Below are 25,117 nucleotides of genomic sequence, written 5' to 3' on the forward strand. Positions count from 1 at the left end.
CTCATCCTGGAAAAGGGTGGGCCCTAATCCAGGGTGACTGGCGTCCTTATAAGACGAACAGCCCTGTGAAGACACCGAGACACAGAGGGGACGTCACATGACGATAAAGATAGAGATAGTAGTTATGTACCGAGGAAGGCCGAGGATTTCCAGCAAACCACCAGGAGCTGGAAAGAGGTAAGGAGGGATTTTCCCTCAAGGTTTCCAAGAAAGCGTGGCCTAATTGACACCTTGAATTTGGATTTCCAGCTTCCAGAACCGTGAGGTAATACGCTTCTGTTGTCTTATGGCATCCAGTGTGAGGTACTGCTACAGCAGCGCTGTGAAACAAATACATCTCATGTCCGCCAGTCGGGATCTCCTGAGGAGTGGGATTCTGAAACACCACGGTTGGGTGGGCATACCGTCATGCCACCACGTCAGGACCCAAGATGGCTGACAGGGACCGCTGGCTGGTCAGGACCCAAGATGGCTGCCAGGGACCGCTGATTGGTTAGCACGCTGGGCTAGGACTTCTGTAAGAGCCTGATCCAGGTACCCAATGTTACCTCAAGGTAAGGAAGAGATGAGCCTCACCCCGGCTTTTCTCAAGGTCAACACAACCTAGAAACCCCCAGCCCCCACAGAAACCTTCAGCATGCTGAGAAGTAGCTTCTTTATTCCCACACCACAGTAAAAGGTCTTTATCATTAATGACATGCTGTTGCCAAACAGACAGCGAGCCGGTGGCAATTGAAAGGATTCTTAGGTTTTGAAATTTCCCTAGTGCCCGCTGGGTGTGGGTGAGGGGCATGCAAGGGTGGTGAGCTTCTGAGTCCCCTGCTAAGTTCACCTCTCCTTGGCAGGCTGTCTGCCTCAGCTTTCCGCATACTTTGCTGAGAACAGTGGCTCGAGGTAAATCTTCCCGTTGCACGACATATTTTTCCCTTGGGCACAGCCACATGTCACTGGAGGTCTGGGTTCCTCTGTCGGGGGTCTCCCGTGGGCAAGACAGCTGCCACCTGGAAGAGAAACCATCCTGACGAGTTGCAGGCCGACGGCGCCACTAAGCAGGGAGGCTACTGCAAAAACCTCATCCCCTTTATAAAAGTAGCGGGCAAGAAAGAAAGAGTGCTCCCTTACCTGCGACAGAAAAATCCAGACATTTGGGCAGTGGCCTTTCATGCTGCAAAACTTTTGGAGAAGGGGCGGCAGGAGGTTGGGTGGACCCGTTGCCATACATTCTAAAGGACAAAAGTCATAGACATACTCGTCTTTTGAATAATAAAGAGAAGAAATACAATCTGTCCTGTGTGAGCACAGCAGCTTACTTTCTAATCCTGATGGGGATTTATCCTAAACTTAAAGGATTATCATATCTCCATTTTGCAGGAGGAAAAACTGAGGCCAAACAGCCCCCCTCTGCAGGGCCCTACCATGCCCCTCCTTCAGTGCCCTCGGGACTTAGGTTGCTGCCAGGACAGGTGGCCCCGTGGGTGTTTACTCCTGGTCTCTCCCTGCACACCAGCAAAGACCACAAGCAGGCTTCTGGAGAATGTGGGTGGGGCGGGGAGTGGAGGGGGGCTGCTTACCGTGAAGGCCTTGCTATTACCAACAAGGCCCCTTCTGTACAACAAACCAAACAGAAAAGCAGCCGTAGAGCTGGGATGGGGACCCTATAAACCTCCCCCAACCCAGCCCCAGCTCTGGCCATGGTTCTCGTCACCTGTGGCTGTGCCCCACGCCAGCCCCACGCCGGACTCACTCCTCAAATGGCTTCAGGCGTGCCCTCCTGGCCTGCTCCATGATGCCCAGGAAGTCCCTGTAGCAGTTTCTGGCCATGACAGTGTACCGCGTGGCGCAGCCTAATTCGGTGACCCTGGCTCTCGGGAGGTGGCCAGCCCAGCCCGGGATCGGAGGCTCGTGGAGGGGTTTCTTGATGTTTTTGCATTCTGTAAAAAGATAGCATGCTTCCTGGGGGCTTTGAGAAGCCACCCAGTGGCTGCTCCCCAGGTAGCCTGCACCGCTACAGTTACCCCGGTGAGCCCCTAGGTTTCTAGAGGCCCTCAGAGCGGATACCCCTGGTTGGTTGATTCTGTGAGCCAGGCACCTGGATAGGGGCTTTCGGAAATGCCCTCGGAGATCTTTCTCTCACACACTCTCTCACTGGGGCAGGCTGACACCATTATTGACTCCGCCTTATAAACAGGACACGGAGGCCTTGCAGAGGTTAAAAGAGTCTTGGTCATGGTCACCCGGCAAGGACATGGTAGGACCAAGCTTCAAACCTGCATCTGTCTGAGTCTCAGGTTCTTTGTCTTCAACAGATCCTGCTGCTTGTTTAGATTAATAAAAAAGCTTCACACATTGCCTCTTGTATAGTTTACAGAAAAGAAGCAGGAGAAGCATCCAGGTCAGAAGACAGTACATCAGCTCAGCACCAGGAATCTGCCTTCAGGCCGTGAACGACTCTGGCTGGTTGACCCGGCCCAATTCCCACTGGTGAGATCAAAGATTCCTGTCTGCCTGCCTCCTCCAGTCGCCGTCAGAATAGAATTAGGCCACTGAGTCCCAGAATCTCAGAGCCCGAAGGCACCATGGGGAGCATCTAATCCATCCTTCCCTATGCTGGAGGAAGGAACTACAGCCCAGAGAGGGGAGGCAGCGTGCTGTAGTTCACACAGCGAACAGTCAGAGAGCTGGGCGAAATCTCAAACTCTTGGGCAGATGTTCTTTGTTATGACTCGGAAAACTTCCAAGCACAACAAACGTGTGGTCAGCCGTCCCAGACAACTATAGTCCTAATGATAAAGACAGTTCTGGAGTCCATTACTTTTCTTATAGGCCTTTAGACCTTAAGAACGGTCCAGGACAAATCATCGTGATTAGCCTTATAGCATCACGTCAGAAGTCGTTTTTGTCGTTGTGTTGGCCTCATGAAATAATGGTGCCCAGCACAGAGAAAGCAACCCCACAGCGTCCATCCTGAGACAGCAGGTGCGGTCTGAGCGATCGTGGCCACGTGCAGGGGGAAGGGGGTCTCCGTTCACAGCACCCTCTGGCCCGACCAGGACCGGGTCCCTCTCTCCCCCAGGAGATGTTTCTTTCTCACTGGCTGAAACCAAGCCTTTCTGTCTTGCACCACACAGCCTGGGGATTTGGAAGTGGGTTGGACTCCCTGCTCCCTGGGGCGGCCCAGTGGGCCTGCTGGGCCCTGCACTTGGGCCCCAGGAGAAGGGAACTGGTTTCCGGGGGGTCTGGTACCCAGACTCAGGGGGTGATATTGCCGGTAATACTGGTGCAGCGCCCGCAGGACCGTCTCCTCGGAGCAGACGGGCTTCAGCCTCCGGGCCGTGGCTACCGAGCAGCGAAAGTCCTCCATCTGGTTTCTATAGCGCTGTGTGATCTCCTGGAAGATCTTCAGACAGTGGGGCATGCTGTCCTTGCTGGTGGCCTGCTGGCAGCTGAGGTAGGGCACGAAGCCTGCAAGAGCCGACGAATCGCAGCCTTCAGCGAGGCCGCCGGAACCTACAGATGCTCCCCAGAGTCCCAGCCGGCTCCGTGGCATTTCCTCCCCGGCGGACAGCGCTGCCTCTCCCCAAAGGCCGTTAATACAAGCAGTGCTCTCGTCTGCACCGCACTGGGCCCTCCCAAGGCCACACACACACAAAAAATGACCTTGGAGCTGGGGAGGGAAGGCCCATTTCAACAAAGACGATGACAGTAATATTCTTTGATAGCAAAGCCCCTGATGTCAGTCTGAACCACAAATGGGGAAAGCATTTAATGGGCCAAAATGATAGTCTGAGGAGTAATTGAAATTATTCATCTTTTTTAGAGAGAAAGCTTATTTTCCTTGACACTTCCCAAATGCAATTTGGGATCCTTTTTTTTTTTTTTGGCGGACCATCGGGAAATTGCAGGGCTTATTAAAAGCTGAGACCTATTACACACAAAAAAGGTAAATTCATTATCTGTGGGGCCCACCCCCTAGAACAATTTTTTACCATTTCCCACAAAATAACATATAATCATTACAATTAGGATGGGTAAAACACAAGTATTTCTTTAAACTGGAGGCTGAATCCCAGGGCCCAAACCATTGTCACAAAAAAACTAGTTTTTGAAAGAACAAAAGGAAGAAAAACTGGTTAAGAACTTGGCTTTCGATGGGTAAATAAATGAATAAATAAATACCTCTCGCTCGTTACCAAAGCCCCACATTTCGCCTGCGTCCCGCAAGAAAACCTGATTTCAGAGTCAAGAGTAGCAACCCTGCCTCCCACATCCTGCGAGAAGCCGCTTCTGGAAAAATCTGGTTATGAGGCTGTTCTTGAAGCCCTCTATCCATCAGAGAGGCTCCTCAACCCTGGGGCAATTGAAAGATACCCTAGTGTTGTTGGGGGAGATCATAGAAACCGAGGGGTCCTGCCACCTGGGCGTCCTGGCACCTGGATAGATTTTATGTAATTGTATGTATGTACACACAGAGGAATTCAAGCTACCTTCCCAGAATCTTACTAAGGGCCAGGACAATCTTAGGAGAGACCTATCGTTATCCTGTGTAGGGGGCTGAAATTGTGTCTCCGGAATAGGTATGTCCCAGTCCTAACCGCTGGGTCCCGTGAAGGTGACCTTATCTGGAAATAGGGTCTTTGCACACATCATTAAGGATTTGGGAACGAGATTATCCTTGCCTGGGGAAGGGCCCTAATCCAGCTGTCTCTGTCTCGGTCCCCTGTCGCATGTGGCCAGCTGGCTGGGCCAGGACAGGCTCTTGTGCTTTTTAGGACACTTGTTGAAAATACTCCATTATAAGAGGAGAGAGGGGGGATCTGAGGAAGAGACACAGAGGTGCAGGGCGGAAGGCACGAGAAGAGCCGTGGGAAGACCAGGGGGTGGCGGGGGCAGAGATTGGGGCCAAGCTGCCGTAAGTCACAGAACAGCCGAGGCCATGAGATACTGGAAGGGACAAGGAAGGACCCTCCTCTAGAGCCTTCGGAGAGAGCATGGCCCTAGTGACACCTGATTTCAGACTGCTTGCCTCCAGCCCTGGGAGAGGATCACCATCTTTTGTATTAAACGGCAGGGTTAAGAAACTAATACACCCATTTAACAGACATTTTTACTTACTGCAGAAAGTAAGTAGCTCTTACGATCGCATCCCCCGAGCAAGAACTGAAACTTCGATTTGGTAAGAACTCAAAGCCTGTTCTCATAACCAGCCAGTAGGACCAGGGGTGAGGCTGGGCGGCCTTGGCATAGTCCTGGTGCATCTCCTCGCCTTAGAACACTAATGTGAGACCTGAGGGCCCATGAGGACCGCCTGTCGTCACAGCGATGTGACTTAATAAGTTCTCAGTAACGCAGAAGCCTGAGGACAAGAACCGTTAGGTAGTGACCGACTCTCCCTGTTTGCCAAGGACTTAGGGGTTTCCTGGGACTGAGGATTTTCAGTGCTAAAACCAGACAAATCAGGGCACTTGGATCACTCTCCCTCTAGGGGACCCAGGAAGGAATGGGACCCTAGGAACAGTCCTAGTGCTAAACTTGAGAAAGATCACCTTGGGAAAAGGACCTTATCCATTGTATCTCTCCCTTATCTTGGCCCCAAGGCACTGATACACATTACTTGCTTCCCGCATGCCCAGCCACATCCTGCGAGACCTGGCCTGAGTTCGATCTCTCCATTAGTTTGAACTCAGTTATCAGCCATCTTCAGCAAGGGAGGTTTTCAACAACTATCTTAAAAAGCTCAAGTGCCCGTACTGGCCCAGCCAGTCAGAAGGACATAGACAGAACAGTAAGCAGGACCATGGATCCCCTGCCAGGCACATCCGCGGGGCACATGTCTACTTACCACTGTAGCCTGGTGTGACTGGCAGATGCCTCATGAAGGTCTGGGAAGACTCCATGATCCCGCTCGCTGTTAATGAAGGGAAGAGGGAATGAGATGATCTCATCCAGTGTCCCTGCCTCGGAGCTCACTGTGTGTGTGGCCGGAGCCCTTGGGAGCAGAATGACCCTGCCCGGGGGGTTGGGACAGAGAGGCAGCACCGCCGTCTTAACGCAGAACCGGCAGAAGTAGCTGGTGTCAGTTATAAAAACAACAGGCGTTCCCCTATTACATGAGCTTACATGGTCTGATCACCATCCACGAGCATCTCCCCTCCTGAGACCTCCTCTATCCAGCCAACCTTCCAGCCAGCGGGCCAGCCAGCTGGCCATCGTGAACCATACACACACTGTGGCCAACAATGGCGATGCGGTTAGGAACAGAAAGATGAGCGGGACCCAGAAGCCCCCCTGTGAACCCCTGAACCTCAAAAGAGGGAAGAGATGAAGAACTCCCGCTCCCAGAGCCTTTCTTTCTCCAGGGGGAAAGGTTGACCTGGGGATGTCTGCTGCCCTCCCCCCCCCCCCCCCCAGTGGGCAGTGTCCAGAGACATTCTGGGTTATCACGATTGGGGGATGGGGGGCTACTAGTGCCTAGTGACTTAGAGGCCAAGGATGCTGTTAAACATCCTACAAGACACAGGGCAGCCCCACAAGGAAGAATTAGGATAAGTTCTGGCTGGAAGGGCTCAGAGGTCCCTAAGAGTTGGCATGGAGTCCAAGATGGATGAGCAGAGGGTGGAGTGGGGTGACCACCTGGCATCCACCCCAGCCAGACCCCATCCCTGTTCCGGGATGGCTTCTGGTCCCCGCGAAGGGCCAGGTCCTGCGTCTGGGCTTCCGCTGATGCCGTCCAATGCTAGGTCTCCCCGCCAATTCAGCCTCTCAAAAGTGGGGTGTTCGGGGCCAGGATGGGTGGTCTCAGGGGTGGACGGGAGGGCCACCGTCCGCGTTTAGTCAGCAGTGGTGGGAATTTTAAACACGCTCGGGCACTTAGAGGGCACTTGCTAGGACACCGCTGACAGGGGCCTGCACTCCTGTATAAAACCCTCACGCCCTAGGATTAGTTCCCCTTTGAGCCTCCCATTCCTAGATGAGGGGGAAAGGCACCGGGAGGCTAAGTAACTTGTTGGAGGGCTCTCCCATCCAAGGACATAGGAACGGACACAAGACAACCATATTCCGAGGGCAGGGCTATGTCATCCGAAGGCGTGGCCCTGGGGAGGGGGCTGAGTCCGGTGAGGGTGGGTGGCAGCAGGGGCAGCTGCCTGGAGGAGGTGGAATCGGAGAGGAAGAGCATGGAGAGGACGTGTGCTCGGGGTGGGGGCCCTGAGGGGTCGGTAAGCTCCGCCACAGCTCCCGCACCCCCTGCCTCCTGTCCCTGGGCAGCCGCACTCCCGCATCCTCACCTGGACCAGCCCGGATCGCTGCCAGCCAGGCCTCCTGCCCTCCAGGCCGACCCCCTCCGCCGCCTTTGTGCGCTCACCAGCACCCCACCCCGAGGGAGGGGGGAGGAAGGGGAAAGGAGGGGCCGGACCCGCCCTGCTACCCCTCCCCCTCGCTCACCCGCCCAAATGAAAGACGGGAGCCCGCCCCGCAGGCCGGGGGGGGGGGGGGGGGGCGGGGCTTGGGTCAACCCGAGTGGATGTGGGGGCCCTCCCCGCCCACCCCGCCGCGCTCCCCGCTCAGCGTCAGCCGCGGGCGTGAGGTTCAGGGGTTTGCCCGACAAATACCTCGCCTCTGAAGTTGTTCTCCTTTCCGATTCTTGGTATCTGGCCTCCCTGCGCTGGGCCCCTCTGGGTTTTGGAACTGGAGGGAGAGCTACGTGAGAGGATCTAGGTCAAAGCTGCCTTTTCTGCTGTTGACCGACACTAGGGCGGCCTGGGTCGGGGGAGGGAGGTAAGAGGGTTGGCACCCGCCTTCCTCTGGGGAGTCAGAGCGTCGGAGACGGGCTGTTAAGGGGGCAGCAAGGAGGCAGCCTGGGAGGGAAGGAGAGGCCGGTGTGGGTGGTGATTTCCCACCACACTCCTCCCCCTAGTCCTCTGTCTTCAGCTGGCAGGAACAGGGAGGGGGGCAGAACAGGAGCAATGCACCAAAATGAAGAGGGGGGTGCCAGGGAAGTGGAGCCATACTGCTTCCTGGTCATCTGCATTTGGGGGGAGCTAAAGGGAGCCTGAGCCTTCATCTCACTGGATTGAAGCCAGGATGCCCACCTGCGACCCAGACAGCTAGTCCCAGGGGGGCCTGTGACTACAAACAACTGACCCCTGATCACCCAAGGGCACTTCGTTCCAACAGATCTGTTTGTTTCCCTGCCTCTCCCGATCCTGCCCCCCACCTACTTCCTGGGAGTTGAACTTCAGATGAAGGCTGGGGGAGCTGCCCACATAGGAAGGACCCATTTGAACCCCCTCTCGGTGTCCTCAAGACTCCACCACAGACTCTCCGGAAGCTTCTAAAGCCAGCTCTGGGGAATGACCCAGACACAGAACCTGGAGTAAACTCAGGCTCTAGTTGACAGCCAGTCTGGCCTGCCTGCTAGGATGGGAGGGCTCAGCCCTGTCTGCTTTGTTTTCAACCATCTGCATTTGGGTGTGGTGCCCTTGGACAGGGCCGCCCCAGCTCCTCTGCCTTCTGTCTGCCCAGCCCACTTTCTGTAGCTTGGAGGGAAAAGGGGCTCATGAACATGGATGGAGCTTTGGTTCCCAGCAAAGGACCCAGTCTTGTTGGAATGAAATTTAATTTAAAAAAGCTTGCAACATTTAAGAAAAGACCTGAAAATCAGTCTCCATCTGAGTGAGACGGGGAGGAGGGTGAAGTCAGAGATGATGCATCTATAATTCCATTCACGAATTCATAAGTGCAAAAAAAAAAAAAAAATGGGGGCCACACGAGATCCAGAGTTTTGCTTTATTAGACATCTGTGAAGACAGAGCTCGCAGTACAATCTCGTCACGTCGTGAACAGCTGCAAAGTTCCGTGGAGTGTGAATTCATCTCGTAGTGAACAAGACCCCAATGGCTGATATTTTAGGATAAAGTTCCATGTTCCAAGCAGATGAGAAGTGTGACATAACGGACAACTTTTATACGAGTCATCCACTTAGTCATTTCCCAGCATAAATACGCAGCTTATGGCTACTTCAACTCTACAATGTGAAATTCGATCTTCGACTAATAATGCACTTGGACTCCTGTTTATATGGGCGCATGCGACTCTTTGCCACCCTGGCAATTAACCAGACCTAGACTCTAAAAGCTAAACTTGATCTAAATAACATTCTAGGGGGCGGGCAGGCTCTGCAATCTGGACTCAAGCTTAGTCCAGACTCAATCTGGACTCAATCTCCGACTCTGGGCGACTGCCTGTGTGTCTCCTTCTCTTTCCTATCTTGTCTGTCTGTGACTTGTCTGGCATTCAGCATTTACTACTGCCCGCTGAGTACAGAGGGCAGTTAGAAAGGCAATCCTTCCAAAGTTCTGCTGCGAAAACATGAACCTCAGATAATATGTCAAGGACGGCTGAGAAATGGTCAAGACAACAGGCCTTTTAGAGACTTTCTAAGATCAGAAAATGTGTCCGCGTGTATTTATCCAGTGTTCTCATTCTAGAATATTTCTGTGGGCAGGAAGGAGAGGAGGGATGGATTGCGGGAGTCCCTTTAAGAAGCTTGACTATCGGGGCTGCATTTCTGGGGCCAAAAGAAAGTCCAGTGAAGTTATCACCCCCTCCAACACCTGCTTGCCAGGTGCAGAATTCAACCAACTCACTAAAGAGAAATCAGACAAGGAGATATCCTCGGTGCAAGGTGGGAAAGGTCTTACATTAGCCAAAAAAAAACCCAAAAAACTTCACTAAATTACTCACACGTACTGTTAATCGAGTGGAACATCTGGATTTGTGCACCACTCGATCCCGTCCTAGAACCCTGTTGGACTGACAGCCCCGCACACGGAGACCACACCGGACCGTCAGAGCAACTGCTCTGTCCCACGAGAAGAAGTCGACCCCCCTGCAGGGACACACAGAGTTTTCATATATTGTCCTGCACAGTCACGTGGTGCATAGAACCAGAATGCTCAGCTTTCAAAGACTGGAGGGGAGAATCAATACATGATTTTGCTCCTTTCAATATAAACTGTGAGCCTTTGGGAAGGATGTGAGGGAAGCGAGGTCTGACGAAGCTGTTGATCCCGCTGGTGTCCCCCTTTTCTTTTTCCAGAGTATTCGGAGCCTCGGCACCTCTGACTCTGGCTCGGTCCCGCATACATAGTCCGTAAGCTTAGTATCAGGTGCAAATCGATTAGTAAGTGCAATTAAAAAATGAAGCCATGGGAAATGAAAGGCAGCAATGTCATCAACAAAATTCAAAGAGCATTTCTCCTTTTTTTTTTAACAAGAAAAGCACATTGTAGAAATAAAGATACTGTACAATATTCTAATATCGTATGTACATAAAATTATATTACTTATAACTAACTTGAGAAGTCTTATTTGCAGAGTATGGCTGGCAACACCAAAGAAAGACCCAGGACATTTAGCTTATGAGGCAGAGCAGGCAGAGAGAGAACCCCAGCAAACACACCTGTGTGCCCAGACGCGCAATCCTGCTACGGAGTGAAAGGACGTGACTAGCATCCTTTAGGTCAGCGGCTCATTCGTGTTTCACATTCTAGCAGGGAATTCTGCAGCAGGCGGTGTGGAAAGACAAGTTCAAATGAAACTGGAAATGCTATTTCGAATCTGCGTGTCGGCCACGGTAATGGATTTGTGAATCCCGCTTGCCTTCCAAGCCAGCGCCTTAGTGCATCCTCCCTTCATTCATTATGCATGCCTCCAGGGATTTCAAATTGGGAGTGAGTTCCAGCAGACATACCAGTTGGTTCCCCAGCTCTCTTAGGGTCCCTTCCAACCTTCCTCCTTCGCAGGCCCAGGCGTGAGGGTGAAAAGAACCACCCCCAAGCCACGTGGAGCCCCAACTCCACTCACAAAGGGCAGGGCACGAGACCCCGGCTCTTCACCTGGAAATTCTCTCCCCAAGGGGGAGACCGCAGGCGCTGACCTGTGTTTCAGCTTCCGACAAAACCTGAAGTCAGGAGTTCTCAGATTCCCCTGGACCCACAGTCCCCTGTGGTGTCTACGGAAAATGCAAATCCTTCCCCCTCCCCAACCCCCCAAGACTTGACTTCAGTTCGTAAAAGGAATAAGATCCAGAAACCTGCTTTTAAGAGGCACTCAGGCAGTTCTCACGAGGGGGGCCTACAGATCAGCTTTGGAAAGACCTGGCTGAATTCATCAGGTATAGACTATGAATTCCTTTTAGTTAAGCTTTAAAAAATGAAGATTTTAGAGAGACCTTTCATAGTACAGACTATCACCAGTGTATTCTTTTTGAAAGAATTTTGGGACTGTGGGGCCAAAACTCTTTGGGAGAGGAGGCTGAGAGGGGAGTTAATTTAAAATATGGACCCCTGTCAAGGTGAGGGGCTGTTCCAGACTCCTGGGCTGGGTGATGAGAACACGGCACACCGCATGCCCATTTCCCCACACAGAAGCCTGCTAAGGGTAACTTGAATTACTTATGAATTCAGAAATCAGGACCTGGCACCCGGGGAATGATGCCACAGCAGATGGTCCCAGCACCTAAATACCATTTCCTTCGAAGCAAGCTTTCACCTGCTGAAAAGTGAAGGCGCCAGCTCTCCCACTCACTCGGATCCTCGTGGATTAGCTCAGGCGATATTTAACTCCTCACTGAACCTATTCAGAATGGAAATTATGAGAATCTAAAATAGTGCCCAGCGTGGGCAGGCCTCTCCCACCGGGTGAACAGGCTCCCAGCTCCCACTGAATCATCGCTTTTCATCACGTGAGGACAAAAAGAAATGAACTGCAGATGGACGGCATTTTATACTGACTGCCATCCAAAAAAAACATAGAGTCTCAAATAGACGAGGGCACCCTAACAGAGAGCCGTTCAAAGCAAGCTGAGTGACTGCTACGGAAACGGGCTGAACCCCTGTGTCGGGCGGCTCTTTCGCCACTGGGTACCTATGGAAACCAGCTGTTCTCCCAGGATCCTCAGAATTCTTATTCGAGCTCCATTTCCGACAGCTTTTTCTGACGCCAGTGTGCCCTCAAAAATCCCTAATCATTTCTAGCCCTAGTGGATCCCATCTTCCCTGCTGAAATTCAGGTGGGCAATGCTGAGGGTCAAGGACAGAGAAAGAACAGTCAGGGTTGAGGTCAGCGGATGCAGGGGAGCGGCGACCCGGGGTGGGGGCAGGCGGCGGGGTGGGGCGGACCTGTTAGTAGTTTAAGAAGTCAATCCCAACCTTGACGCTCTTCGAGGTGGCTATATCCACGGCCGTGGCCTTGATCTCTGTGTCCCCGAACTGCATGAGGGTCTGGATCTCCCTCCGGGCGGGCACGGTGGTGCCGCTGGTCCCTGTGAGGTCCAGGCGGAGCGTGCCGCACTTCTTCACCCCTGGGTCAGTGATGAAGCTCACGTCGTCGTGCTCGGAGCTGTAGATGTTGATGACGATGACCAGCTGCGAGGGCTTGGCCGGGGTGTAGCTCCGCTTGACCAGCTCCCCCAGGGCCACCGACTGGTCGGCGGAGATGAACTTGTCGAAGACGTCAGTGCACCAGCGAGTGCCGTCCTTCACCAGCAGCTTCTCAGGCGGGTGCTTGCCCTCCACGTAGCGGTTCAGCACGCCCACCCCGTAGGTGAGCGGCGACCGGCGCACCTTGATGACGGCGGGGTCCAGGCCGAAGAGGACAGCGCCCTTGAGGATGGTGAGGCCCATGTCCTGGGGGATGATGATGCGGCACTTGTCGCCGAAGGCGGCCTGCACCGCCTGCTGCAGGAGAGGCGCCTCGGCAAAGCCTCCCACCAGGAAGAGGAACTTGACCGTGGACACCTCGGGCTTCTGAAAGAGGTCCCCTGAAAACAAAGAGGAAGGGACAATGTTCTGGCACCCAAAGCCAGCTGCCTAGGGGGACTGGTGGCCCCAAGAATGGGGGGGAATAGACCAACACCCCTGGGCCCCTGGGGGACAGACATGGCTGAACTGGTCGGACCAAAGCTTTGTAGAGCTGGTCTGGGGTTGGCGCACCAGGACGCTCAGGAATAACGACCAAAGCTGCTGATAAGTAGAAACTCATTTTTATGGCTAGATGGTGACCGCTTGAAGTAGTAATTTGTTAGGCATAGATGAAGACTCCCAACATTCTCCCCACCTGGGGTCCTCTTAAGGCAGTCATGGAAGGGTGTTCTAAAAACCGTCCTTTGGTTTTCCAAGGGGTTCTGATTTGGTGGGTGTGGGGTAGGAAGTGGGTGGGGGGCTGGGATAGTGAAAAAGTCCCCAGAGAGTCTCCTGCATGTCCCCAAGGGAGGGCCACGGAGGTGGGACAGTGACCACACATCCAGATTGTTTGCCCCCTTGTGGGAGACTTTCTGTGGCCCACGTGACTGGTCCTCCCCAGCAGGGATTAGAGCTCCTAAGGCATCCCGACCAAGCAAAGACAATCCATTCCCTAGGCCCTGTCACTCCAGGAGAATAATGCTGCTGAGCTCCCAGCACCCTGACTTTTGAAGTCAAACTCAAGGCCAAGGTGAAGACAGGCTCTGGGCTGCTTTATAGTACCTGCGGGGAAGCATCTGGAAAGCCTGTATCCAGAAAGCTCCCACACACATACCCAGGCCCCATCTGCTCCTGCCCAGGCCCCAACCTGTGGCTCCCAGTCCCAGACCCCCTGCCAACCTGACTTCACACTCACTAGCTAGTGATGCTAGAAAAGTCCGTCCCCGTTCCTGGCTCTGCCCCACTGAGTGGCCAAGCACCGGCTGATACTTACGGAGATGCTCAATGATGCTGTCAATGGTTGGCTTAAAAAGAGCGTTCATGGCATCTGGACTCATCCTCAGCATCCCTTGTGAGGACCACTTCACAAAATCCACACTGTGGGGGTGTGGCACAGACAGAAATAAGCGGTGAGTGTGTGAACGATACCCAGTCTAGGTGCACAGAGACAGGCCCTGTCAGGAGAACTGTCACACTGGAGGGAGTAGAAGGGCTCCAAAGTCCCCAGAAATATCCTCAGCTGCCAGAACCTGGACCCTTAGGTGCTCAAAAGCTAAGACACAGCCTCTTCCATTTCTCTTTGCTTGGTGCCGTGGCCAACCTTCTCTTGGCGTGGCGGAAGCCAAAGTCCAGTGCAAAAGATAGGGAAAGAATGAAAGGGGTCCTTCTCGTTTGAATGAGCACATGTTTTAATTGAGCAATAGTCCGATTTGAGTCCATTAAAGGCTCACGGGGTGTGTCCACTGTGCTGCTGCATGAGGCTACGAGCCTGGGGGCTCAGGTGCATTCCCTTCAGCCCCACAGGCACCTGTCCCATGACAGTGATGAGCCCAATCCTACCGGGATGCCCCCTTCTCCGTCAAAGGCGCAGAACATCCAAAGCAATGGCATGGAACAGAAAGAGCACTGGTCTGGGAGTCCTGATCGCTGGGCTCCAAGATGGCCTCTGCCACTCAGAGGGTACGAGACTTTTGGGGCAAGTTGGGTTGCCTTTGCTCTGAGCCCCAGTCTCTGGTCTGGAAATCAAAGATAATACAGCTTGCCTTACCCCCCTCACACGGGTTGTTGTGAAGATGAAGTTCAATACCACGTCTGTGAAAACACTTTGGAAACTTTCTGGCACTAAAGGAATGCCAGAGACTGTTTGTTACAGCATGTACCAGCCCCTTCTCAAGTTCAAAGAGGCCAAGAGAATGGTGTCTCTGTAAAGCAAAGCACGCATCAGCTGCTTCCTGGCATCATAGTAGAGACGATGCCAGGGCTCCCTGACCAGGCAGCCTTTCTGTGGCCTCGGCCGAAGGACAGTGTGGGATGGTGTAGAATGACCCTGTGGCTGGTTGTGGCCAGTCTTCCCCGAAGGAGAGCTGGCAGGCCCCAGAACTGTGTGAGCAGTGAGATTCAACTTGGAGCAAGTCCCTCTATGGGGGTGGCTGATGGACAGAGAGAACATGAGCCTAGTATGAACCTGGCCAGGACCCTGCTCCAAGGGCAAGAAGACCTAAAATCACATCTGCTTTGTTTTCTTTAAACAGAACCCAGGCTTCTTAGAGAAATGGCCAATTGCCGGTCTGGGATGCGGAATATACAAGATGAGCCCATGAGCGTCTTTTCTAACCAGAAGTCCAACCAGAAGACCAGAAGACCAACACATCAAATCAACGGGACACAGAAGCCAACTTGAAGGGCTCCTACTGGCCAAGATGGGGCATTCTGACTATCAATCAGGATAAAACCTCCATAGTTTCATATATATCAACTATGCCTAAATCCATGAAATCTTAATGATACTCCCTTGTGTCCCCACAAAAGAAAGAAAATGCATTTGTCACTTAGGAGAATGCTAGGAAATCAACCCAGTATTTTTTAACAAAAAATGTATAAATGAAAGGAAAGAACCAAGCCTATATCCTGTCTTTCCTAAGTGAATGTCGGGGCAACTAAAACCACTGAGAAGAGGAGTTTCTCTCAAGGCAACAACCCTCCAGGGCTGTTAGCATCTCAAAAGAAGCAACTAGCAAACAGCACGTGCTCCCTGCTGTGAAGCAAGGGGAAATACTACCCCCATGAAGTAGGCTTGCCAAAAACTCAAACTTGACTCTGACCAAATCTCCAGCTCAACCTGCCAATTTGTAAAAAAATAAAAAAGATACCAGGAGGCCAAACCTGTTACGTGGGCGTGCACTGAGCAAAGATGCCAGACTGGAGGAAACGCTATGGGACAATCAGGTTTATCATCTAATAAACCGTCAGGAAAAAACAAGGGGGGAACCTCCAGATGAAAGGGGGTGAAGGGCATATCAGAGAATTACTATGCATAGCCATCTTTTGGATATTGATGCAAACTGAAAAAAATTAGAAGATAATGGGAGAAATTTTAATGTTAACTGGGTATTTGAGGATATAGGAGAATGGCTTGTTTTCAATGTCATCATGATAATAGTGTCAGGATTGTGATTTTAACATTACCCTCCTTAGAGATACGTACCGACATATTTATGGATTAGACGATGATCAGATTTGCTTTAAGATGCTTGGGGGAGAGTACATAAGGATTTAGGTTAGCCGGAAAGTGACAGCTGTTGAAGCTGAATCATGAAGGTTCATTTTGCACAGGAAATGTTTGAAATTTTCCACTCTAAAAAGACTTTGAGAAACTTATGATTTTTGTCTATTAATTTTGTAATTCAGCTTTAAAGCAGCTTCCAAATGTTCATTTTGCAACAAGCTGAATGACAAACACTTGCCTGCAGCCAAGAGACTCAGAATAGCAGGAAACCCAGAATCCCATGGGATTCGTTCAACAAATATTTACGGAGAACCTGCTCTGTCTGTACCAGATTCTGGTACAGATACTGGGGATACAGCAGGGACCAAAACCCACAAAATTCCCTGCTTTCACAAAACTTAATTATTAGTACCTAATAAAAGCTAACACACACGTAGTACTTTCCAGGTTCCAGGCATTGTGCTAAGTGCCCAAGGTATGAATTTCACTTCATCCTCACACGACAACCCTTTGAGGTAAGTGGAACCATCACCTCCATTTTCCAGATGCAAAACTGAAGAACAGAGAAGTTGAGTCACCTGCCCCAGGTCAAACAGCTTCTCTGTAGGACTGGAAGGCAGAGTCTACACCCGCTTCTTCCCTCCCATCAACACCACCCACCCTCTCGAATGGCTTAAGCCATTGGTGAGTCCAACTCACTTGCTCTTCCTCAAGGCGTGCTCCACGCTGTGCCCGCGGAACTTCTTGTAGTAGTCGATGAAGGAGAAGGGCAGGGTGATGTTCAGTGGGTTCGTTCGGTCTGGGGCAGCTGCCCTTTTACGAGACTCAAATGCAATCATTAGGTCAACCCAGGCCGCCGGACGCTTGATCTTGAATTGTTCGATAAAATCCTCTCCGAATATTTTACACAGAAGCTTTTCAAACTCATAATCTACCCCTAAGGATCCATAGGGTCCACCTGGGTCAAGAACAAAAGGAGAGCCCCCCATGTTAGAAACTGCCAGAGATGAATCCACACTCTGGGCAACTGCGTACCCTGTGTTCTTCTCGCAAACTCCAAGTAGTGAGACGTAGATCCGGTTCGCCAACAGACTGCGGCCCTGAATTTTTCCTTGTGCTTTAAAACCGTCAGGTTCTCTCCTACCGGGTGGAGAAGCTTTTTCCTACAGAATTACCTGTCAACAAACTATCCAAAATCCATTACATTTTATTTCATTTTTTAAAGATTTTATTTTTAAGTTATCTCTATACCCAACATGGGTTGAACCCCAAGCTGGAGAGTCGCATGCTCTACCGACCGAGCCAGGTGGGAGCCCCATAATACCACTTCATGTTAAATAAAATGGATACATACAACTAAGTTAGAAGCATCACAGTGTTCCCACCCAAGAAATCTAAGGACAAGGTCTGAAAATCAGTAGGCCCACCTAGATCCCCGGATCTGTTAATGACTCATCCTCCCACCCCCCCATTGAGGGAGAGAGCCTGTTGCTTGCTTTGGCAACTTCGATCCAAGACCAGGTATCCCGAGACCTCCCTAGAAAGTTTAACCATAGCATGAAATCACAGGTGACAATCAGGGGATCATCAGATCCTTCCAGAACTTTCAGAAAAAAAAATTCCCATGCCTAGGATGTAAAACAGGCTCAATTTATGCCAAAACCCAAGTTATGGTGGTTTGTGTTTTCGAGAACATTTAACTGAGTTTTTTGCTCCTCAGTTCCACACAGGAACCCTCTCGGGCCTAGAACCCCACGTGCAGGGAGCAAACCAAGAGAAGGAAGTACCAAGAGAAATCTGACATGAGAGGAAAGTCAGGAATGAGAAAATCAGCCATGCTGGAACTCACCTGTTGCTTTATACAGTTCTTTCAGGTGTCCCTCCGGTAACCGTATCTGGTGGACGGTCAGGTCTACGGTGCCCCCGCCACTGTCCACGACCACATACTTGTCGCCTGGGACAAAGACAGCCATTCATTACACAGACCGCTTGTCAGCCCCATCTTGGTATTCCCAGCCCAACACCCATCAACACTTCTCATTTGCACGACGGTTTTGCACATTAGCTGCACAGCAACGTTGTCTGTGACTGAAGAGAATGCGGTGATGTCTGCCCAGGAGGGCCAGTTACCAGGGACGAGAAAGAACCTGGGTGAGGATCTTTAAGACGGAAGCATTTCTGCCACATGCCGCTGCATCCCTGGCATGTACAAGCGGACAACTCCCGGCCAAGGTTATAGCGCCATAAAATGACCTCCTGTTTGACACAAGACTTAATCCGGAGCTGGACAGTTCCAATTCCCACTTCGCTTCTAAAGAGTCTGTATGGTTTTATGACATGCAGAATTATAGCTCCAAAAGAGCTCTCCTTGGGCGGGTGGTCTTTAAAACCACCTGATTCTGAACATTTTCCCCAAGTGCCAAAGGAACCAACAGGAATGCCTTTTTGCCGGCAGCACACAGAACAAATCCAGCAAAGGGCAAAGGGCATTCAAGGATACTACCTTCCTCCAGCTCCGACCAGATTTCTCCTATGACATTCTCCACCAAAAAGGTCCGACTCTGCCGATTACGCCGTATGTGTTCCTTAGCTAGTGGCCGACAGAAAGAAAATGACGGGTAAGAAAGCATGAAAAAGCAGGCAGTCACCTGCCGTCAGTGGAGGCAACAACATGAGAAGGTTTAGGGACAGAACATTTAGCAATACTTGGCCAAAACGGTTACATAAATAGACATTGGGTAACACAAAGCCAGACCATTTCCGCCAGCCTCCATCTATCCATTGCATGGCAGCTGCCTTGGAAAAGAAGCCCTTCCTCCCTGGACACTGTTTGGGGGGAAGGGGTTAATAATTCAACCAGATTCCTGGCTTTGCTGTCCCAGGGAGGAACTTGTCTGCCAAGTAGCTAGCAGTGCACTTGGTTAAATAGCTTCACCTCAAGGAACTCTGTCTGATGCAAGGAATGTCCGGTATGTTTTCCTAATCTGGATCCTGCATAAAGGGGACTGGAGCCATTTCCGGACTCCAGCACAGGCAGTTTGCTCTTCAGCCACAAGGTGGCGCTTCAGCCACAGGGCGGCCCCTCGGAACCCCGCAAAGCCCTAGAGGCCTTTTTCCTAACTCTGGGGAAGGACAGGGCTGTGGCTCAGGCCACTTAGTGGCTGTGATGCTCTGCGTAGGGTGACTGCATCTCTCACAGGCCACCTGACAACCCTGGGAGGCAGACAGGGCACTAATCATCTTCTTTCTGTTTAGAGGAGGACACCTGGTCAGACGAGGTTCAGGGGTTTACAGTTCCCACCACCCTGCCTTGCAGATCCAAGTCCACCCTAGAACCGTGCACCGTCATGACTTTGAGATTTAACAATTTACAGTGAAAAAAGTAGAACACGAATGCTAAGAGATGAGCATTCTAGATGCTCCAGATGATATCTGATATCCAGATATCATCTCGGCATAGCTAAGGTGCCCAATTGGGACAAATCACTTAAATCCTCTGGGGCTCAGTTTCCACATCCATAAAATGGTAAAATGGGGATAATAACATTTGAGGGGTGCCTGGGTGACTCAGTGGGTTAAAGCCTCTGCCTTCAGCTCAGGTCATGATCCCAGGGTCCTGGGATGGAGCCCCACATCGGGCTCTTTGCTCGGCAGGGAGCCTGCTTCCCCATCTCTTTCTCTGCCTGCCTCTCTGCCTACTTGTGATCTCTGACTGTCAAATAAATAAATAAAATCTTTAAAAAAAAAATAGTAACACTTGACCTAAGTTCCTCACAGGCAGAGCAGGGCCTGGTTCTCTGATTTCATCTCAGCACCGTGAGACCCCGGGCACACAGTAGGTGATAAGGAAGGCAAAGCACCAAGTCTGAGAGCCAGTACCCAACAAACGATCACTACAATGAACAACTGAGAACCCCCAGTTTTACAGATATAGGCTCTGTCCACTTCTCTGCTACCCCATTCCACAACCTTGCCCCTGGCACCACCACCAATTTTTCTAGTCCCTGAACTGGTGCTGCTGACTTTGAATTGTCCTACAGATCCGTCTGTGGATGGTTATCCAGTTAAGGACCCTTGGCCCTCTAGCCTCTTCTAGCAAGGAGCACCGTGTTTGCAAAACAGCGTCTTCCCTGAGGATTAGGATGCCGAGAGCCAGTCAGCTCTGAAGCCCTTCGGGCCCTGATGTCCAGTGGTGAGGTCATCCTGGTTCGAGTCTCTGCCGGCCTGGGAAGAATCCTCAAACTCAGAGCTTCTCTCCCGTTCCCAGCACTGGCTCCAGATGAACTTCTACTGCAGACCTTACAGCGAGCATTTGGTTTGCTAAAACAATCTCGATGTCTTTCATTAAAAAGTGGCCAAGCCACAGCTGCCTTCGGCTCAGGTCGTGATCCCAGCGTCCTGGGATCGAGTCCCACATTGGGCTCCTTGCTCGGTGGGGAGCCTGCTTCTTTCTCTGCCTCTGCCTGTGCTCTGACAAATAAATAAATAAAATCTTAAATAAAAAAAAAAGTGGCCAAGCCAGACTAATAAAACATATTCTGACCTCTCAAAACAAAACAACCAAAAATCATGTTTTCTGGCAGATTAAGTCCAAGATTATTAAAAAAACAAAAAACAAAAAAAACTCCAAAAACACAGATCCTTTACTGATCTCACGAAATCCTTTTGGTGCAGAGCAATGTGGAGAGCAACCCCGTGGTGCTGGGGGCAGAGGGCCAGCCCGGGTCCCCTCAGTAGTAGCCACTGGGCGTCCATCATGGAGAAGCAGCAGAGGGCAGAGAACGGCGAGGAGGAGGCACTCGGGGCCCCAATGCCGTCCAGGGAACTCCTGGTTAGGGGCTCTGCCAGGCCTCCCCAGGCAGCTCCCCCTCCTTCCGGGAGACGGGCCGTAACTACAAGCCAAGGCTGAGCCGGAACCCCTACTTCTCTGCCCCTCTGAGGGGTGGCGGCCAGCAGTGCGAGCATTTCAAAAACCCAAGAGACCTTCTGAGCACAAGACCAGAGCAAATTCCACAAGGCACAGGACACAGATGCGGAGCAGCGTGCGAACGGACGGGATAAGTTAAAGGAAAGGAACCCCCACCCTGAGCTCTCGGGGAAGGCTAGCTTTCGAAAACAGTTTCCCTTTCAAATGTGAGTGTTATACTTAGGACGTATGAAGAAGAGCTGCGCTGCGATTGGTTAATTCCAACCTCAGTGCGTGTGTGTGTGTGTGTGTGTGTGTGTGTGTGTGTGTGAGAGAGAGAGAGAGAGAGAGAGAGAGAGAGAACCAGTAACAGCTCACATGCAAGGTAGGAAAGCCCAGTCAGTCCTGGGTCTCTTTTCCGATTAAAATGTTGAAGAAAATTTAAATAAATGTCATCATGAGTATTTAAAATGTTAATACCTTTGATTTAGTTAGCTGGAAGGCTAGCCTCTGCCTGCTTCGGGGGAGACCAAGCACAGCCAAAAGTAAAAAAGGCAAATCACGCCCTCAGTGGAAGGGCAGCGGCTCCCATTGGCCACAGGTGCTAGAATTTACACACACACACCCCTCCCCCACTCCCCCCGCAGCCTGGGGCAGCAGAGTGACCAGGCCGAGAGGAAGAGGAGAATTCTGGAGGAGAGGTTGCAGGGCCTTGCGTAGGGGGAGCCAGGGCCCCGCGCCGTGGGCGGAGTAGAAAAGGCTTAGGGTGTGGGGACCAAGGAAAACTTGGACCCAGGCTGGGAGGTTGCGGGGGGGGGGGGGGGCAGGGGGCGGCAGTTCTCCCTAACGCTCTCCCCCTCTCCTTCTCCTCTGTGCCTTCCGGCATGGGGCGGGCATGGGACGGGTGGCTGTCGGCCCTGAGGCCCTCCTCTGGGAACAGCAGCCGCAGCACTCCCCTTAGCGTCTGTGCTCAATCACGCTGGTGGCTCTGTCCCTGACCTAGGGTGTCAGAGCTGAGGACCAACGCTGTGACCAGCTTGCACACAGGTAAATATTAAAGCGGAAAAGTTCCCATCCCAGCCCCCCAGGCGGTAGCTCTCCCACAGCTAAATGAGCATCAGCCAGGTCAGGAAGACTCAGCCCTGATCATGTGTGTTTCAAACTGTGCCAGGTTCGTGGCTAGGACCCAGAATGAGCTCACCATACACGAAGCGGCCCTAATGAGTGAGTCAGCAGTAAATCAACAGTCTTAATGGAGGACTTAATAACGGGCAAAGTGGGATTCAATTAAGGATCAGTTAATAAACACGAAAAATTAAGAGCCTAGTACAATGTAAGGCCAAGAGCTGCTCTCGGTGGCCACCCCCAGGTGCTTAGAGAGAAGCACCCTCCCCCTGCCCGAGGCACAGGTGAGGACGTTGGGGAACTACCGTGGAGCTTCCGAGGGGCCCCGGGGAGGCCAGGTCAGGGGGCCGAGGACAGAGGTGCTTAAAGCTGACCTCTCCAGGAGCATCTTGATCCTTCGTTACAGTGCTAAGGGCTTTGGGTAATCAGGGCCGAGAACCATGCAGGGGCGGGAGGGGAGCGAGCCGGGAGGGGAGAGAGAGAGCAGAGGTACCCTGTGCAAACCCAGCTCCCACTGTGTCGCCGGAGCTGTACCCGTTGACCGCGGCCTTGCTGCTCAGCTCGATCATCTGGTGCAGCCGCAGCTTCCGGCAGTAGATGGAGGCCGCCTCGGGCTCCAAGGCGATGATGAGCTGCTCCGCGTTCTCCGGGGAGGCCAGACCTGCCTGGAAGACAGAGGCGGGACCACTCTGAGGACACTCACACACCTTGGGCTGACTGATGCCCTACAGGAAGGGACACTCAGGGTCTGTTTGGGAAATTCCCTGCACTGACCCCAGCAGGGCTTACACTCAGGGGTGACGGGGTGCTGGACCCCAGCCTGGGTCCCCAAACATGGTGGAAGGACCAAAGAAAATGTATGGGTGCCTTTGGGAAACGCAGGGCTCTCTGGGCCCTGGGCCTCTTCCATTTGGGACTTCCTGGGACCAGAACTGAGCAGCATGAAGGGGGAGATGCCCCGAACTCTGAAAACTATCAGAGGACGGAAGGCAGGTGGTCTGTTTCTGGTTACAATGGGTCAAAGGGTCTAAGGGCAGACCCCATCTTTGGTGGCCTGCAAAGCAAATGGGCCGTCGCTGGACCTCAGCTACACAAGCATCGGCTTCGGCTGTCTGGGAATCCAATGTGCCTCCAGCACACTAAGGAGGGCCCTGGGGCTCTGGGAGAAAGCCCTCCTGGAATCACAGTCTCACAGTTTCTAGAATATGGGTCAGAAGGCAGCTGGCAGTTCTTTTACTCAAAGCTGTTACCCCTTTAATGGCAGACATGCTTCTGCTCTGACATCTGGCTTGTTCCAATCACAGCCCCTGTGACTGGAGCCAGCCAGGACACTCCAGGACCACCCCACAGAGGGCATTCGGAGACACGAGCCTGGCGTGGCCTTTGCCAGGTCCCTGCCCACCTCCCATGGCCTTGAACTGAAGCACGAGGCCTCACTCGCTGAAGCCATTCAAGCCCCAAGGGTTTCCGGGTCGCCAGCATGACGGGACAGAGACGTGCTGTGTGTCCTTCACCACTGTGTTTGCTGTCTCTGTTGCTGTTCCCTCAGGAACCTCAGGGCGCTGCCCTCGCACCTCACCCACTTTGGAGGAGGCTCGATTCTACAAGGGGTAGTGGACTCAGCTTGTAGATCGGGGGTGAACCGTCTGCCTAATGTCACACATGCACGGTGACCTCTGCCCAGGAGGAGCCAGCCTAGAGTCACAGATGGAAGGGGCTTAGAAGGTTCTGTTATTGGACAAGGAAGGGAGGGGGTTCAGGTTAGAGTATTAGAAATGCAAAGGCCCTTCTTGGCCTTTTATTCAACTCCTTCACTTTATGAAGAAAGAAAGCCAGGCTCAGAGAAGTAAGGTGATCACCGGTCGCGGGTTTCCTGGGACCTGGGCTCTCAGGGCTGAAATCAGACAGTCTTGGGTTCCAGTGCATGTATGTGGCAAGTGTATGTGGCTGAGCGAGTCCAGACCCAGTCTTGAACCCCGCAGACCAGCTCTTTAACTGGTTCTTGGTTCTCCTGCTCTCGCTGACTCCAGCTACCAGGGTGGGACCCGGGCCTTTCGACTTGGGTGAAACTCCCGGAGTGTCTCTAAGGATCCTCCTTCCGCTGGTTTCAAGATAGGATCTCTGTACCCAGTTACCGGGACAGCACAGACGGTACACGGCCTCTAAGTGCATGCAGTCAATTTTCTGCAACGACCATGCCCCAGTTGAACCAGTTTACTGTGTCTTAATGAGAAACCACTGGCAGGCAGGTGACTTAGCTCTCTCTCCCTGCTGCCGAGAGCTGATGCCTCACAAGTGGAAGCCCTTCTGGAACACCGACTCTACGAAGTCCACACGGTCCGCAGGAAAACTGCCTCCTTACTGCTCTGCGCCCTCTGCTGTTAGCCAACCACACGGCAGCATCTCTGCCCACCCGTTTGGTCCCCGCGTGGAAGACGGCCTGCTGCCCACGAACAGGCCCCTGACCCAGATGCACAACAAGATCTCCCAGTACTCCCGACCCCAGGGACTCAAAGTCCCCCTCCCCCGGCCTCCCAAAGGGTCACGTTGGACATCCTTGGCACAGAGACAGCTGGAGGCTGCAGCGTCCAGTGACAGGGAACAAGGCTTACAGGCCTAAGTGTCACCAGGCAAAATGAAACTTCTGAGCCTTAAGCCCCAGGATCCCAGAAGAAATCCAAAATAAAACCGAAAGGAGCCCCCCTCTAAAGGACCTGCTCTCCAAGACTGACTTTTCCACCTTTGTGGGCCTCCCAGAACAGAAGCTAACAGGTCCATTTTCCAGAAAGCGGGGTGAGGAAGAAGGGAAAACCAGCTGCCAAGAAACCACCAGGCCGACACGTTTACGATGGTTCTTCCGAAGCTCCGAAGGGAAAATGGCCTGGGAGGAGGGGCGAGGAGAGCAGAGCGCCAGGGCCGTGCCTGGGGCCGGTGGGAAGGGAGGAGAAGGCTCACTACTGCCCTGTGTCCCCGTGGGATGTCCACCCGCCAGGCAGTCTCCCTCCTCATGGCCAGGAAGAGCACCGGGGGGCCTGGATCTGTGGGGGAGGGGAGGGTAAAAGAAGAAAAAAATAACTGCCTTCATCCCTCCCCACACCTTCCCTGAGACGGTGAGCAGCC

General features: G+C 52.5%; 2 protein-coding genes across 6 annotated transcripts in view; both read right to left on the bottom strand.

Moving 5' to 3' along the window:
* C13H10orf82 (chromosome 13 C10orf82 homolog) lies at positions 1-7,402 on the bottom strand. 4 transcript variants are annotated; one of them, XR_006821289.1, is made up of 7 exons: positions 7,284-7,402; positions 5,840-5,905; positions 3,244-3,462; positions 1,745-1,931; positions 1,123-1,223; positions 405-1,001; positions 1-320 (listed from the first exon to the last, which is right to left on the bottom strand). XR_006821289.1 is itself a non-coding variant. In XM_046027606.1 (7 exons), exons 2-6 carry the CDS (start codon positions 5,892-5,894, stop codon positions 856-858), a joined length of 708 nt encoding a protein of 235 aa, XP_045883562.1. In that variant the 5' UTR covers positions 5,895-5,905; positions 7,284-7,402; the 3' UTR covers positions 1-525; positions 833-855. The 4 variants fall into 4 exon arrangements, 3 of the variants coding, with proteins under 3 accessions (XP_045883562.1, XP_045883561.1, XP_045883560.1); XM_046027606.1 differs by having other exon boundaries at positions 1-525; positions 833-1,001; XM_046027605.1 differs by having other exon boundaries at positions 1-603; positions 833-1,001.
* A 1,368-nt stretch (positions 7,403-8,770) lies between these two features.
* HSPA12A (heat shock protein family A (Hsp70) member 12A) overlaps positions 8,771-25,117 on the bottom strand; it is a 158,190-nt gene continuing 141,843 nt past the window's right edge. For both annotated transcript variants that reach the window (XM_046027315.1, XM_046027316.1), the window contains 6 exons: positions 22,491-22,662; positions 18,470-18,556; positions 17,816-17,920; positions 16,666-16,924; positions 13,735-13,838; positions 8,771-12,820 (listed from right to left, as the gene is read on the bottom strand). In XM_046027315.1, coding sequence (XP_045883271.1) covers positions 12,183-12,820; positions 13,735-13,838; positions 16,666-16,924; positions 17,816-17,920; positions 18,470-18,556; positions 22,491-22,662 — 1,365 coding nt within the window. In that variant the 3' untranslated portion in view covers positions 8,771-12,182. The remainder of the gene's footprint in view (positions 12,821-13,734; positions 13,839-16,665; positions 16,925-17,815; positions 17,921-18,469; positions 18,557-22,490; positions 22,663-25,117) is intronic.

Source organism: Meles meles, chromosome 13 (genome assembly GCF_922984935.1).
Source record: "Meles meles chromosome 13, mMelMel3.1 paternal haplotype, whole genome shotgun sequence".
Taxonomy (NCBI): Eukaryota; Metazoa; Chordata; class Mammalia; order Carnivora; family Mustelidae; genus Meles; species Meles meles.

Excerpts from the sequence above, each read along its gene's own strand:
- C13H10orf82 (XM_046027606.1), bottom strand. The coding sequence starts at position 5,894 with ATGGAGTCTTCCCAGACCTTCATGAGGCATCTGCCAGTCACACCAGGC. Across the intron at positions 1,224-1,744 it reads CGCCTGAAGCCATTTGAGGA|AATGTATGGCAACGGGTCCA; the intron begins GTGAGTCCGGCG and ends TTTGTCCTTTAG. Across the intron at positions 1,002-1,122 it reads TCTGGATTTTTCTGTCGCAG|GTGGCAGCTGTCTTGCCCAC; the intron begins GTAAGGGAGCAC and ends TTTCTCTTCCAG.